At 49.5% G+C, this 14,979-nt stretch overlaps 5 protein-coding genes across 5 annotated transcripts; 2 read left to right on the forward strand and 3 right to left on the reverse strand.

Moving 5' to 3' along the window:
- Nucleotides 1-713: 713 nt before the first annotated feature.
- On the reverse strand, nt 714-4,481 carry ASPGLDRAFT_36861 (uncharacterized protein; the record flags this gene model as incomplete). The annotated part of the gene is made up of 3 exons (XM_022544747.1): nt 714-728; nt 779-2,239; nt 2,292-4,481. 3 exons carry the CDS (start codon nt 4,479-4,481, stop codon nt 714-716), a joined length of 3,666 nt encoding a protein of 1,221 aa, XP_022399443.1.
- Nucleotides 4,482-4,773: 292 nt separating this feature from the next.
- Nucleotides 4,774-5,889, reverse strand: ASPGLDRAFT_83349 (uncharacterized protein; the record flags this gene model as incomplete). Its single annotated transcript, XM_022550215.1, has 3 exons — nt 4,774-5,307; nt 5,475-5,605; nt 5,670-5,889. 3 exons carry the CDS (start codon nt 5,887-5,889, stop codon nt 5,053-5,055), a joined length of 606 nt encoding a protein of 201 aa, XP_022399444.1. The 3' UTR covers nt 4,774-5,052.
- A 706-nt stretch (nt 5,890-6,595) lies between these two features.
- Nucleotides 6,596-7,265, reverse strand: ASPGLDRAFT_48844 (uncharacterized protein). Its single transcript, XM_022546989.1, has 2 exons — nt 6,879-7,265; nt 6,596-6,825 (listed from the first exon to the last, which is right to left on the reverse strand). Exons 1-2 carry the CDS (start codon nt 7,243-7,245, stop codon nt 6,608-6,610), a joined length of 585 nt encoding a protein of 194 aa, XP_022399445.1. The 5' UTR covers nt 7,246-7,265; the 3' UTR covers nt 6,596-6,607.
- A 2,777-nt stretch (nt 7,266-10,042) lies between these two features.
- On the forward strand, nt 10,043-11,768 carry ASPGLDRAFT_67615 (uncharacterized protein; the record flags this gene model as incomplete). The annotated part of the gene is made up of 4 exons (XM_022549157.1): nt 10,043-10,248; nt 10,305-10,418; nt 10,477-10,625; nt 10,690-11,768. 4 exons carry the CDS (start codon nt 10,043-10,045, stop codon nt 11,766-11,768), a joined length of 1,548 nt encoding a protein of 515 aa, XP_022399446.1.
- Nucleotides 11,769-12,404: 636 nt separating this feature from the next.
- ASPGLDRAFT_490487 (uncharacterized protein) lies at nt 12,405-13,414 on the forward strand. Its single transcript, XM_022547022.1, has 2 exons — nt 12,405-12,994; nt 13,048-13,414. Exons 1-2 carry the CDS (start codon nt 12,647-12,649, stop codon nt 13,276-13,278), a joined length of 579 nt encoding a protein of 192 aa, XP_022399447.1. The 5' UTR covers nt 12,405-12,646; the 3' UTR covers nt 13,279-13,414.
- Nucleotides 13,415-14,979: the final 1,565 nt, after the last annotated feature.

Here is a 14,979-nt window from a genome sequence, read left to right on the forward strand (position 1 = left end):
ACCGCCTTTGGTACCAGGTCTGGCCGAGTTAGGTAAGCTCGGTAATCCAGCTCCCGCCTTGACCCCTGTGTAAGATGGCGTGTCCGTGGTCCTGCCTGGTTGGTACAGTGGAGGAGAACATGGCATATGTCTTGAAGGCCGCGTCCGCAGGCGCATTCAGTCGATTCCATGGCTTTGAAGGTACCAAGATAACCAGCCAGCGCAATCTTTCCAGTTTGCATTTGAATGAGAACTGATGTAGCGGCTCTCCGAAGGCCTTGGTATAGTCGCATTGGTGCTTTTGAAGGCTCTTTCCATAAGCGACGGAGAGAGCTCCCATGGGTGGAAGCAGCCCATTCAGTCTTCCATGCACTGGTTGCTTCTATGCGGAGGCTTCTTCGAGCGCTGGCCATGAGAGTGAGCTCTTCCGCGCCATTGGGTGCCGGGGAATTAGCAGCTTCTTTTGCAAGAGCATCAGCACACTCGTTGCCGTAGACGCCTTCATGACCTGGGATTCATTGATGGTATGGTGAAACGTTGAAATCCATGCTTATATTTCCATGCCATAAAAGTGAATCTAGAAAACCATATCTCGATCCTTTAGGAGTGATAGAACACCGTGATACCCAAATTTAAAAGGAAAGCGAAAAGCAAAAGACAGGGTATCTTGAAAAAACGACATCAAACTGACGCCGCTTAACCCAGAAAACCTCCCACACGATAAACGCCGTAAATCAAGTGTTGACACCCTAAGTCAGTTAGCAAGTATGATTAAAATGACGGGGGTAATGGGACATACGAATAAATATCCCAACTCCCTGGTCCCCAACCTCGACACATTCTTCGACGCATTCTCATCCAACGCACCCTCGATCACCTCACGCTTCTTCTCCTGCAATTCCAAGATACGATCCTCAACAGTCTTCTCTACCAGGATGCGATGGACCTGTACCTCGCGCTGTTGTCCGATCCGATGCGCGCGATCAATCGCCTGCTCCTCGATATACGGGTTCCAGAAGGGGTCGAAAACGATGACCTGCGAAGCGGCAACGAGGTTTAGACCTGAGTTTCCGGCTTTCAGCGACACAAGCATGATCTTGCAGTCGGGTTGGTCGGTGAAGTCGAGGACGGCGGCGTTACGGTCCGGGGGTCGCATGCTGCCGTCGTAGCGGCGGTAGTTCCAGCCGCGGCGGGCGATGGGGACTTCGAGAAGATCGAGGAGGGAGGTGAACTGAGAGAAGATGATGGTTTTCTCGCCTTCTTGGCGGTCCTCAACCGCCTGGAGGATTTCCATAGTCTTGTCGATTTTGGCGCTGGAAACCCAGTTCTTTTCGAGGCGGTGGAGGTATTTGCGCTTGGCCTTTTGGTTGCGCATGCCTTCTTTCTTCAGTTCGGCGAGGGTCTTCTTGGGTTTCTTGATCTTCTTCCCCTTGCCTTTGCCCTTATCCCTGTCGGAATAGCCAAAGTCGTTGTCCTTGACGATGAACTTGGAGAGGTCCTCATCGTCGCTCTCACTATCGCGATCAGTTTCATCGGGGTCTTCCTCTGCAACTGGCTTCTCAGGTGCAGCCTCCTCAGTCTCATCAGAAGGGTCCGGAAAGTGGACTTTGTTGAACGTAGCGTGATCGGTGATCTTCTTGGTATCGACTTTGCCACGGCAGTTCGGACACTTCACCTCGATAGATCCATCAACACCGTGTCGCACAGCCTGAGATGGGTCCGATATCCTCGAAAAGCACTCCGCACAGGTACTGTGTCCACAAGGGAAGAAAATGATAGGATTGTCAACAGCATCGATACAAATCGGACACTCGAGTTCCTGGTTATCCTTCAAACGAATCACAACCTCACTGGGGAACGCCTTGGCATTCGCGACCAGATCAACTTCGTTCGTGTTTGCGTTTGTCTCGACGTTGACGCTGAAATCCGACATCAGATGCGGGTGGCAGCAGGCTTGGCGGAGTCGCAGCAGCAAAACAAGAATGCTGGAGTAATTCCGGCCAACCGTGCCGGCCTTGAGGTATTTGTTGAAGGTGACCTGCGTTTGGCTCTCCAGAGAAGTGTACAGTTCTCGTTCGTCCTCGCTGAAAATCCCATACACCTTCTCTGAAACGCGCGGGGGTAGCTGCAGGATTGGCTTTCCGTCAATCTTTGAGTACTTGGTCCGTCGCAAAAGGACTGCCTTGAGCAGAACTTGAAGCTGTCTCATGGCTTTTTCTCGCGCCGAGTCCGGGCCTTTCTTGAGCGGCCTCGTGAATTCCTAGTCGCAATATCAGCATCATACGCAGATGTAATCGAATTGAAATACTTACACGGTTGAACCGTTCAAGATTCGAGTAAGGGCGAATGCGTAGGAACCTCAGCAGTGAATGCAACTCCTCCACGTTGTTCATCATAGGCGTACCACTCATACACCATCGATGCGTGGAATCCAACTGACAAGCAGCCAGCGCAGCCTTGGTATTCCGGTTCTTGATGCATTGCGCCTCATCAATGATGACCCGATGCCACTTACTCTTAGGACCCAGGCACGGCAGTTGGTTGACAACCTTTGGCGGCAAAGGCTCGCTTGACCCAGACTGTTTGTGCAGCTGCTCAAAGTGTTCCTTGCGTTTATACTCCGACGCCAGCGTTCCAAAAGTGGTAAGAACCACGTCGTATTCTTTTAGGTCTCTGAAACTCGTCGACCGTTTGTCGCCATGTAGAACAAAGACGGACAACTGATGCCGGCCGGGTCGTAGCAGTCGCTCGATTTCCCGTTTCCATTGTTGCATCAAGGCAACGGGAGCGATGACCAAGTTCGACTTGCGTTCAGGATTGCTCGATTGCCGTGAGCTCATAAGGGCCAGTGCTTGGATGGTCTTCCCGAGACCCATGTCATCCGCCAGGATTCCGCCTCTCGTTTCGCTGTCTTCCATCGACTTCATCCAGGCCAGTCCCAGCTTCTGGTGCTCCAATAGCGTGACCTTGAGGGCCTCTGGAGTACCCTCCCGGTTTTGCTTGGATAACTCCATATCGGGTCTGATATTTTCGAGCAGCTGTTTAATCTCTTCCGCGGTCTTCTTGGGATCTGCACCGTCTCCATAAAGGTCATTAAAGCCTAACGAATCAAAAGTTGAGTCGTTGAATCCATAGTCCAGGGTACGGGAGATTGCATCTTCAGACTTGAAAGCAGAATATTCCGGGAATCCACCATACACGGACTTCCCCGCTTGGTCCAGTAAATGACGTCCTGCATTGAGCCTTGCCATGGTATTCTGCAAGACGTTGTGGCCATAAATCGGGCCAGAACCAGATCCAGTCTCAAAAGCACTTGGACCCGGCGTCGGTTGGTAGACAGGGTTGTAGGTTTGGCTCATCTGTTGATATGGAGGCATCGACGGGAAACCCATGTTAGAAGTCCACATTGCCGGTGGCTTGTCAAGACCATTTTCTGCAAACGAGGAGTCTCGAGGACGAGCCCAAAAATCACTTGGGGTTATTTCCTGGATGTCACTGTCATCACTCTCCTGTTTGAGTGACGGGAGCTGGCGATCAGTTGGCGGGGCCTTATTTGAATTGAAACTAGACATTAAATGCCTTGATTGACGATCGGGGACACTGGGCATGAATGGTGACTGGTGTGCGGGAGGGAAGAGTCGAGTCTGGTCTACTGGATCCGGTCTCAGAGCCGGCAAAATCGGGGCCTCGACCTGTGCCTGGGCTAGAGCTGGAGTCGGAGCGGCGGACGCAAGAAATGGAAGCGAAGAACCGTAGTACATGGATGTCGAACTTTGAGCAGACGCAGGCCGTGGTAGTTCTCGTGGCAGCTCTCGTGGTCGTTCCCGCGGGCGCTCAAACAGACCATCGTGAAGCATCCGCGCATACTCCTCATCCCGCCGTTCCTGGTCCTTCCGCTCCTTTAACCATTGTTCTGCCTTCCTCTGCTCATCCTGAAACGCAACCATAGTATCCTCGTCATCCAGGCCTAGTAACTGCCGGAGTTCGTCTGCACCATCGTACTCGTCGCTGTCTTCCTGCGTAGACGGGGCAAGTTGACTCGATATAGGAGGGAGGTATGCGTCGCTTTGAATTCGCTTGTTCGGCGGTCGCATTCCATCTGAGGGTTCGTCCGTGTGTCGACGCTTTCGATTAGAAAGATCGTGGGATCGTTGCGCTGGAGCGAAGCTGGGGGACTCGCCCTGGCCCAGGCCCCATCGAGGCGGCGGCGGCGAGTCATCGAACGGGCTCACGTCGTAGGAGCCGTCGAGTTGTGCTGCTGATAGCATCGAGGAGGAAGGAGGAGCTGGTGTCGCTGAGTTATTCTCTGAGCTCGGTTTGGGCGATGGCTCACCGCGAAGTTGTGCCAGTTGCGATTGCAAGGATTTGATGATGTCGAGGATCTCTTGTCGTTCATCGACGGCGTCCGGGCGCTGTTCGTCAAGACTCTGCAGGATGACTTCGTGAAGTTGAAGATCCTCCATGACATCCTCAGTAGACGGATCATTGAAAGGGTCAGTCATGTTTTTAAATAGGCTGCTGCCGGGGTGATCCGTCTGCCTGGTGAATGAAGTGTAAGTCGGAAGCTGCTGCAAGGCTCTGGCCGTTCAGGGAAAAAACCCTGGAATTTTCCAGTAAGACTACGGCCAGCCAATCGGCCCGTAGGCAATGGGTAAAACTTCTTTTCTTTTTTTGGAATGAGTGAAAGAGGAGAAGAGCAGCAACGGTGGTGAGAGTGTCACCGTTCGAGGCGCGTACAACTCGAGGCTGAGATCTCGTCTTGGCGTTATCTTTACACGAGTGCACCAGTTTATACTTCGCCAGAGTTGTTTAGAGATACAGTTGTCAATAACTGGATTTAGTCGGCTTTCTCTCTTTTTATTTCCTTATTTGATTTGATTTGATGTGATGTTTTCCCCGTGGAATAAGGTAACTGCCATACTGGTGATATATATTGCCTCACTGCGTACGCAACACATACGAAGCAAAAAAGCAACAACCATCGAGACATACGCAAGACACTGTCTCCATAGGAATGTTATGCTGAGCTGAAAGCATCATCCCCGCCTCAACCTGCACTTCGACCGACCTCGGTCAGTCTGGTTCGAAACCAGCCTGATATAAACGGCGATCCACGTCCGTGGGTACAGAGGTGGTCTGCTCCGTACTTTGTCGGGCGATTTGAAAGAGGATAGAGAAACGAAAATTGCTGGACTCGTTGGTTGCACAGACCGGGCAGGATACTGAGACTATCTCTTCTTGGACAATGGCGTGGCTGTACACTGCCTTCCCCCATACGAGAATCCCCAGAGAATAAAGATCGGAGAGCAAAAGCTCATTTAGCAAGTACTGAATCAGCCGAAATCATCGAATAAAACATCAGTGAAACTAGTGTAGCCCAGTATCACTGCTTCTCTGCTCTATCAACAACTCGAAAGCACCGTCATGCTGTCAGGCATTCTACTCCGGACTAGGCCAACAACAGCGAATCCACTTCAATAACTCCTACTACGCACCCAACAACCAACAATCTGCCCATCACTCAAACCCTTGTACCGTTCTTCATTTCCGGCCCACCCTCTCGCCGTTACGACACAGCCCTCCCATTGCTTCTGTTCCCATTCGTCAAGCATCTCCTGATACGGGTCTATCACGAAAGGATTAGCCGGTGTCCAATTCCAACAGCAGCAGCAGCAAGATGGAGTACTCACCATAATCATCATCATCATCATCATCATCAGACTGTTCCTTCCTCTGCGCCCATTCATGCACTGCACCCGAAGCACGCCATTCCTCTTCCTTTGCAGCACGATTGAACTGATAGTCAAACTGCGCCATCAATACTGCAAGCGATTGATAGCGTTCCGTGCGTTCGGGTTCAGGCAGACGGTCGACGTAAGGTGAGCGGTAGAGACGGAGAACTTCTTCCATAGTATATGGGTCTAGAGTATCTTTCGTCTTGTCTCTAGAGTAATATCTAGATCTTGCGAATGTGGAACACTGGAGGCTGGGGGCGAGGTGACCATTGGAGCGGAGGTGCTTTTATGCTTCTCAGTCATTATGGCTTTTTGGTGTGTCTTTCTGGAATATGAGAGAGCAATGGGGGTAAAAATGGTGTAGAAAGGCTCCAGGCATCAGCGGTAGAAGAAGGCAGCATTGCCTAATTAGGCAGTCAAGGCCTAGAATCATCTACATACTACGACTACCACAAGTGATATTGGACTTTGGAGATTGTAGAAGTATATCAGATTTGAGGGTAGGAATATATCGGTCCAATGGTCTAACATATTGTACATACAGTTCTATCTTGCTAGAGTCAGTACAGCATCGTTGTTGATCCGTCATCTGCTCGTAGTCCAAGTTCTTGAAAACATAACCTTCATAATAAAACCCATGCCCGGTAGACACCGTACGCTTAGCTTAGCGAAGAAAACAGTGAAATCGAGGAGTTGTTGCCTCCGTGACATCCAAGAGAACGGATACGCACCACGCTCGATTCATTACTATATAGTGTGAGGGATCTGAGGAAATTGGGATTAAAACGGACTATAGAAACTGTCTGGATTCACTACTGTAGGAAGTAGAGACGTAGAAAATAGCATCAATAACAATTGTATGAAGCTATGAAGCATAAATCGGGGCATCCTAATTACTCTTCCTGCATAACATCTTCATGATCATCCTTCGTTGGTTCGTCCTTCAGTTTCTCGTCCTTTGCTTCTTCATTTTTTCCCTCCTTCTTATCCTCCGGCCCTTCATCGTGCTTGTCCTTCTTATCCTCAACCGGCTTCCTATGTCTCTGCGCCAGCCACTTATCAATCGTGTCCTGATCCGGCCATTCAGGCATGTTAGGGATGCTAACGTCCACTTTTCGAGATCAGTATAAGTCCAGCAACAGCACAAGAGGATCAAAGACTAACAAAGAATTTCCGGGATATTAAGCGCCTCTGGAAGATCCATATACCAACTAATAGTGGCCATCTCCGTTCGAACCCCTTCAAGGCGTCTGAACACTTCGCCTTCGGTCGAATTCTTAGTCGATTTCGAATCTTTGGGCTCGGGGGAGTCATCTCTCTTCTTGTCCGATCTATTTCTGATCGTCCTTGTAGTAGTGTTGTGCTTTTTAGGAATTGGGGCACTGTCGGGTATTGAGGCGGACCTCTTTTGGGGGATGAGAGAGGGTTGGTCGCTTATCACTTCGGAGACTGCCATGTCGTTCTTGCTCTGTTCTTTATCTTTCAAGAGGTTGGAATAACGGGGATATGGTTTTACGTAGGCGTAACTCATTTAAGTACCCATATCCCCAGGCACCGAAGGAGGACTGGTATATATGACCTAATTGCCTCCCTATTTTGATACCAGCTATAATGATAAGCAAAAGCCCAGCAACCACGTATATGTTTTCTGGACGCTTAGTTTCCAGGGGATATGGCAAATAAATACTATATACTGCACTAGCATTTATTTAGATAGCTTGGTAGCTGATCAGATACGTCATTCTTCTCAGATACCACTAAAAAGCTTTAGCTATATATCAAGGTTTTCATAAGTCCCATTCCCCAACGCTTGCACCCCCCTCCAACTATTAAGCATAACCTTTGAGTATTCACTATGACCACTATTGATAATTATCCAGTGCTTAACAGCAAAATCTAACCTGTATTGAGTACCTACAATCGACATCCCTCACTGCGGACTGCGAGGCAATGGCTCTTCCACTGAGCCGGCCTGATTCATAAATCTCTCATACTCAGTCATCATATGCTCAATCCGCTTATAGCGCTCCAGTCTTTTCTTTCCGGGAAGACGGTTAAGGTAAGCTGAGAGGGAGGGTAGGGGAGCATGGTTTCATGTATCTGGAGATGCTGTCACTGTTTCGGTTGTAGTATCGGATTTCTGAGCTGAGCGAGAGTCGTGGTTAGTATCTGATGGCGAAGAGGTGCCCCTCTCAGGCGTCCCAGAGGTCCTTTGGTGTTCAATTGCTATGTTTCCCTTGTTTTCCTTTGCTAAAAGCGGATGGGATGGAGGGAGAGACTTTTACAACCACATGACTCATTTCATCAAGGAACAGAGCATCTGAACAACACCTTGATTTATTGTAAACATTTATAAAATATCTGGGCATGTATGACACTTTTCTCGGTAGAGAGGATATGACCTAATTAGGCTACATGTAGCATCTAGCGATATTATATGAACCGACTCGTAGCGCTCCCACTTCTTGCCCTTGAGAGCTCCGTCAAGCCGCCGATTTTCTCGTAGAAGGCGCCTCCCGGGGTCATTTGGATGGCCATGGTTTAGCATTTCCGTCAAGAACGATGGTATGCGTTCTTTCCGCCGTCCCGGTCACAGAGGTTTGCTTTGGCTCAATCATCATAACCTTCCTCTCAATCACCTGTGCAGTTCTTATGCATCAACTGGTGCACATGTCGATCCCGATAAAGTAAGGCGCATAGCGCGAAAGCAATGTCGTTCTGTTTCTCTGTATCTTTGAAGAAGTAGCAAACGGACATCAAGCTCATTCTCTAAGTCATCATCAGACGAACTTGTTGCATCTCGAATTTGCTGATATCCACATCAGAGCATTGCAGCAGCTCTGCCACCAAGACAGATACTGTAGGCCCTTTGAAACCCATTGGCGTATTCTCCATCCGTAGTGCTACTCTTCATTGTTTTCTTCCGATTTGCAACGCTTCGTTTAGCAACCAATAAAACATTGCCAGCGGCGAAAATATTAACCTTCTGGCATCACACAATGCTCGTGAATCCCGCATTCGACTTCCGTTCCGGGGTGGAACATTCCGAGTTTAGATTGGTAAGTATTCTTTGAGAATATGCCTCATAAGATGATTCTATAGAGAATAGCACCGAAGATACAAAATGATATTCGTAACTAGGGAGGACATATGTCAGAAAGAGGGTCGGAAAAGAAAAGAAAGACCTAGCGTCAGATGGACTAACCTTGCTTGGTCGTCACATCTGCCGAGTATGAATTCCGGCATGCTTCCATGCAGCCTACATGAATCGACTAGAGTCATCGGGAGCAGTGAATAGACATTTGACACACATCCCTCTTAGTCTAGGTCTCCTCAGGATCCTCAATCGGGCGACGGGGCCGACATATTGTTCTATTTCCTCATTCGGACTAGCAATGAGAGCGAGAGTGAAATTCGACAAATGCGACCCATCGCAATTTCCTACATCTCGTATAGAGGAGTGAGTGTAACAGATGCTATGACCTATGACCTAATTAGGCCATCAGACTAGAGAGTACTCCGGAGTACGGAGTACAATGAGCATCAAATGATCCGGCTGGCGCAATTGTCAATACCTGTACGGAGTAACGGACAGTGTGACGATCTTATACTGGCCCGCAATGTCACGAGAAACAGCCCGAAACGAAAGTTTCCGAGTAACCCCGGCTAAACTACGGAATATCGATCACTTATATTCATCCGGATAGCATATTCCGGAAACCGCAGCTGGCCGCACGAACCCGGAATCATTCGCTCGCATCCTGAAGACAATGCACACCGCTTACTCCCTACCTGCTAGTATTTGCCCTTACTCAGTTGCCATTCCAACAACCGTGCATTCCAATGGCGCGAGAGAAAAACCCCTTCGGGCATGGTCCGGAATAAACTCTCCAGCTCAGACGAAAATCCCTGCCAATTCGCGGAGCTTCCGAGAGACAAGCCGACCATGCGTCCACAAAATTCGTCTGGAATTCCCGAATACTGCAAGTGCAGGTCGGTAAGTGCCCAATCCTGATGTCACTGACCCTGCTGTGACCCGGCACGGTCAGGTCCGGGTCGATAGTGTACTCCATCGTAGCATATTCAGATTGAATCCCCATACGACCGTGCCGTCAACCCCGCGGTGGACCGGAATAAGACGCGGGGAACGACCCACCCCGAAGTGGCCCAAGCCGGGGGGGATGTGGAGTGAAAGAGTGTGAGTGATTTACGAATTCCCCGGTTGAATGGTTATGTGCAGGGTATAAAGACCCCCAGGTCGGCCCGACTTTGCATATTGTGTTCCATCCGTCCTGCTACCCCTCCGAGTCAAGAATTTATTTTTCGCCATGTCCGACGACAAATCGCCGATTCAGCCCGACAATGGCGCCCTCGAGAAGGGAGAGGCCGTCCATGAGGACGTCGTCAAGGATCCCGTCCAAATGGCGGCATTAACACCGGAGGAATTGGTTTTGGAGAAGAAGCTGGTGCGCCGGATCGATATTTTGATTATGCCATTGATTATTTTGGTATATCTTATGAACTACATTGATCGGTAAGTCACTACCCGAAGAGATGCCGCAGGCTCTCACTAACAACAATTGACTCTAGTAACAACTATGCCGCGGCCAAGCTCCAAGGTCTCGAACAAGACCTTCACCTCAATGACCAGCAATACCAGACTGGTCTCTCGATTCTATTCGTGGGTTACATTCTCATGATGACGTGAGTATTTCCGGTCACCTGCATTCGGAAATGCATCCTCTAACAGAACCTGAAACAGACCGTCCAACTTGTTGCTGAATTACGTCGGACACCCATCGCTCTACCTCGGATTCTTCGTTTGTGCTTGGGGTCTCGTGTCGGCTCTGACCAGCCAGGTCAAGGGCTATGGCGGCATCGTCGCTTGCCGTTTCATCATGGGTTTCGTCGGTTAGTATCCTGCTCCCGCATGAGTATCTATTTTTCTCTTTACTAACAAATATTCTCCATGCAGAGGCCCCCTTCTTCTCCGGAGTCCTCTTCTACCTCTCGAAATGGTATACCAAGAAAGAGCTCGGTCTCCGGATGAGTATCTTCTACTCCGGTTCCTTGCTGAGCGGTGCATTCGGAAACCTGATCGCAGCGGGTATCCTGAATGGTATGGACGGTAAGCGCGGTATCACAGCATGGCAATGGCTCTACATCATCGAAGGTGCTATCACCGTTGCCATTGGCCTTGTCATCTGCGTGGTCCTCCCCGACTTCCCCGAAAACTGGAAGGTGCTCTCTGAGGAGATGAGAAGTGTCGCTGCCCGCCGGTTAGCAGTGGACGCAGCCGAAGTAGATGTCGACGAGAGCGGCGGCAAGGGCCAAATCCAGGGTCTCAAGCAGGCCATGTGTGACATCAAAACCTACATCCTGGCCATCGCCTTCCACTGTATCGTCGGTGCAAGTGGTTTCCAGAACTACTTCCCCAGTCTCACTCAACAACTCGGCTATGACCAGATGATTTCGCTCTTGTTGGTCGCGCCGCCATACATCTTCATGGTCTTCTACTCCATGGCCCACTCCCACTTTTCCGACCGCTTCAACAACCGTTTCTGGTTCTTCGTCTACCCCATCCCCATCACCATCGTGGGCTATGCCCTCTACATGGAAACGGAATCCTTCGGCTCCCGCTACGCGTCTTTCTTCCTCATGATCTTCGTCTTCACCCAATTCGGAACCTTCTTCTCCTGGATCGCTAACGCCATCCCCCGTCCGCCCGCTAAGCGTGCCGCCGCATACGGTTTCATCAACGCCATCGGTAACTCCGCCAGTATCTGGACCCCCTACACGTACCGTCAGCAGGACGAGCCCGAATACAAGCCCGCGATGGGTATTTGCATTGCGCTGCAGGTTCTCGGCGGGATTATGGCCATCGGCCTCGACCAGTACACGCGTCATCAGAACAGACAGCTTGCAAGAATGGAGGATATGGAGGTTGAGCTGTCGGGCAGGGACCAGCGAAAGTTGGAGAAGACGGCGCAGATGAATAATATTGGACTTGAGCAGGCAAGACAGTTGCAAAGGGGTTTCAGGTTTATGCTGTAAAAACACTTGTCTTGTTTTTGTTTTGTCTGGTCTATTGGCGATTTGAATGATACCGGTCTATTCCATATTTGGATAGATAGATGATGAATGATGAATGATACCTTTCTATAATATGAGTCCAAGTATGACTATTCTCATGTCTTCTAGGGCTGTCCTCAAAACAGATCGCTGTCAGTCTCGATCTCAACACAGCCTCACGGCCGAAAACCACCTGAATTGAACATCATCCCCAAACTTGGATTTTTTTTTTTTTTTTTTTTTTTTCTTTACAAAATTCCACCATCCTTTCTCTATCCTATCTATTTTATTTCTTTAGACTCCCTCTTAAGCCCAATATTGACCCGGGGCAAATCTCCTCGGGTATCGCTGCGTTGGTCGAAAAAGGCTACCTAACCCCCGACGCTATCCTCAACACCCTCACTCGGAAAATAAAAGATTACGGCCTTTTTAGGAACAATTCAGAACTCCCACACCTTTGCGACATATTCGACTCCCTCTGCACAACCGAAAATGACACAGAACTACTCATTCAATCTGCCTTCATCTCATTCCTGCAGAACACAGGACTCCTACCACCATCCATGACGAAAGCGGGAGCTTTGATATATCACAGCCTTCTCTATATTTCCCAAGCGCTATTTTACAACTCCACGTCTAAATTCCTGACATTCAACGACCTCCTCAGAGCACTTGCCTGGACGGACTCTGAACGCTGCGAACCCATCTTCGAAGAAGGTCCTGACACTTGATCCAGAGCACCAGCTGACGCCCGCCGCCTCATCTTCCAAAGTCTAGCCACAACACGCTATGGCAAGAAATTACCATTCAACGCGGAATACGCGTTCGCAAAGACTACATTCGATGAAGATGGTGATAAGATGTACCATGATTTGCTTGATGTGTTGTATAATGTCGCAAAGCCGGAGCAGATTGGAAGGGGTGGGCCTCCGAGGGATGGGTTTCAGGGGTTTGCTAAGGAGCTTCAGATTCGGTTAATTGGAGGGAATGGGAAGCTAAAGCGTCTTCATCATCTAAGTATTCCGCAGGATGAGTTTCGGGATCTTGTGAAACTGCGTTTGGTGACGCATTTCGGGGGACGGCCTAACGATCAGATCCAGCAGGATGGGGATTTGGATCGTGTTGCGGATTGCATCGTTAGAGCATTTGCTCAGGATCCTAATCTGGGCATTACCTGGGAGATGTTCGACCAGGCTAGTAAGACAATGGCATGTCCCGGTAAACCCACTCGCGTGATGAAGAGAGGGGCTGAATTGAACAGCCGGATTTCCTCGCTAGTTATCACCGTCTTTTATCATGCCTTTACAAGCCCGACGAGAAGGATATCAAGCACCGGTTGCCCAAACCAGGCCACATCGCCACGCTTCCCATTTTCGCCCAATTAGGGATACTTCTCTGGGAGACAGTGAGCTTTGCGCACGTCCAGCTGCACAAATCCTACATCGTTCTCAAGAATACATCGTCAATCAACACCGCTACTCTCGGAAAATAAATGACCGAGGTTCCCAGACGAGGACCCGGTGATCATCCTTTTAATTTCCGGAAAGCTCGCCCGGACGAACGAAAAGGCGATTTTCGGATATCATCTCCCGTGGTCCAAATCCGAGGATTCTCCGTTCCTATTCCAACTCGGTCCCGTCCATTATGTCTTCAAGGGCAGTAATGCCGGTCGACTGGGATGGACAGTCGATGGAGATGAAAATTTTGTCTTCGGGAAGAGAGCGAGTGGGGTTACGTTTGTGCTGGAGAGGGATCTTAAGCGAATGAAGGTCTCTCATCATGTCTCTGGGGATGGGGTGTACAGTGCTACAGCTTGGAGAGGAGATTGGGAGGCAGATGTACAGAGGATATTGAGATGTGGATTGAGGTGTTATCGGATCATAACGACTCTTGTTCGTCGTATGTATTTTTTTGGGGGTTCATTTGCTCGCCAGGAAAAGTGTGGCAACGAGGCATCGACATGCACTTTGGAGCCTAGTCATCTCATATCATTCTTATATCATGTTTCCCTTGCTGCCTTGATGCAGCCTAGACTTATTAAATGAAACACGCTACCCACGCTGGCACCTCCCAATTCACGTCTCCACATCTAAAGAATACGAAGAAAAACGGCAGCATTCAACGCTAATCAAACACCCCGAGAGGAAGCCTCTCCACCCCGGGACTCTAGTACTCGGACCCCAAACACTCTCCTGAGCAAGAGGAATGGCCCCCAAGTCCAATGCCCTTGCATAAAGTCATTAGACGCTATGACTTACCATACTTCAGGAATTCTCATAAGAACGAGAAGTTGTTGAAACACTATCAGAATATGGCCCAGCGTGAGGCCCGGATGCAATGGATTTTCAAACATACAGCTGACTACGAGAAGATGTGGGAGTCGAACCCTGAACTCCCTCGTAAGTATTCGATACCTTTCCGTTTTTCCTTCTCTATTGGTGTCGGGATCTGGCTAATCTGTTTAGACGTTGCTTATGAGACTGCCCAGCAGTATCAGGCGTTGCTTGATGTGTTGGTGTACGTTGGTAAGTCTGCGGATTTTGATGCTGATGGGTCTGATGAGTCTGATGAAGAGCACGAATGGTATGGGCGATTATAGTGTCCGCGAGAAAGCGAAGGGAGACAACCCACGTTAGGGTAATAATGGATACACATTGAATATTCTCTGAGGATTACATGGATACTTCATAGACAGACAAGTTAACGCGTAGTATCATACGGCTTATACATAGTAATAAGAATCAAGAATCAATCGGTGGGAGGAGGCTCGAAAGTCATCCAAGAAAGCTTTCCTCGCTCAAGTGTGAGAAAATCGAAGACTGGAATACTTGAAACAGTAACGCATTTTGATATGGCAGTCACCGTCAGAGGACTCTGTCTAGATCTAGATCTATTCTTGGCTACGCCAGTTAATCTCCACGAGTCTAACCCTATCCCCCGCAACCACAGCGCTGTTGCTAGAAACTGGGATGTCTTGGTCAAATGCCCTCTCACACCGGGGCGCTCGATGTGAAAATCGCTATTGGCGATGCAGACGCCCGGAAATTGCGTTACCTATGGGACGAGGGAACCGGCGTCTGCACCAGTTGGTGGGTTTCTATCGCTCAGGAGCTTGGCCGGAAAGGGGGTGCATGGCAATATGGCAGAGGCGTACTCTAAGTTTGCGAGATGATTGTATAACGCAATCAACCAA

Source organism: Aspergillus glaucus, assembly GCF_001890805.1.
Source record: "Aspergillus glaucus CBS 516.65 unplaced genomic scaffold ASPGLscaffold_14, whole genome shotgun sequence".
In the NCBI taxonomy this organism is placed as follows: Eukaryota; Fungi; Ascomycota; class Eurotiomycetes; order Eurotiales; family Aspergillaceae; genus Aspergillus; species Aspergillus glaucus.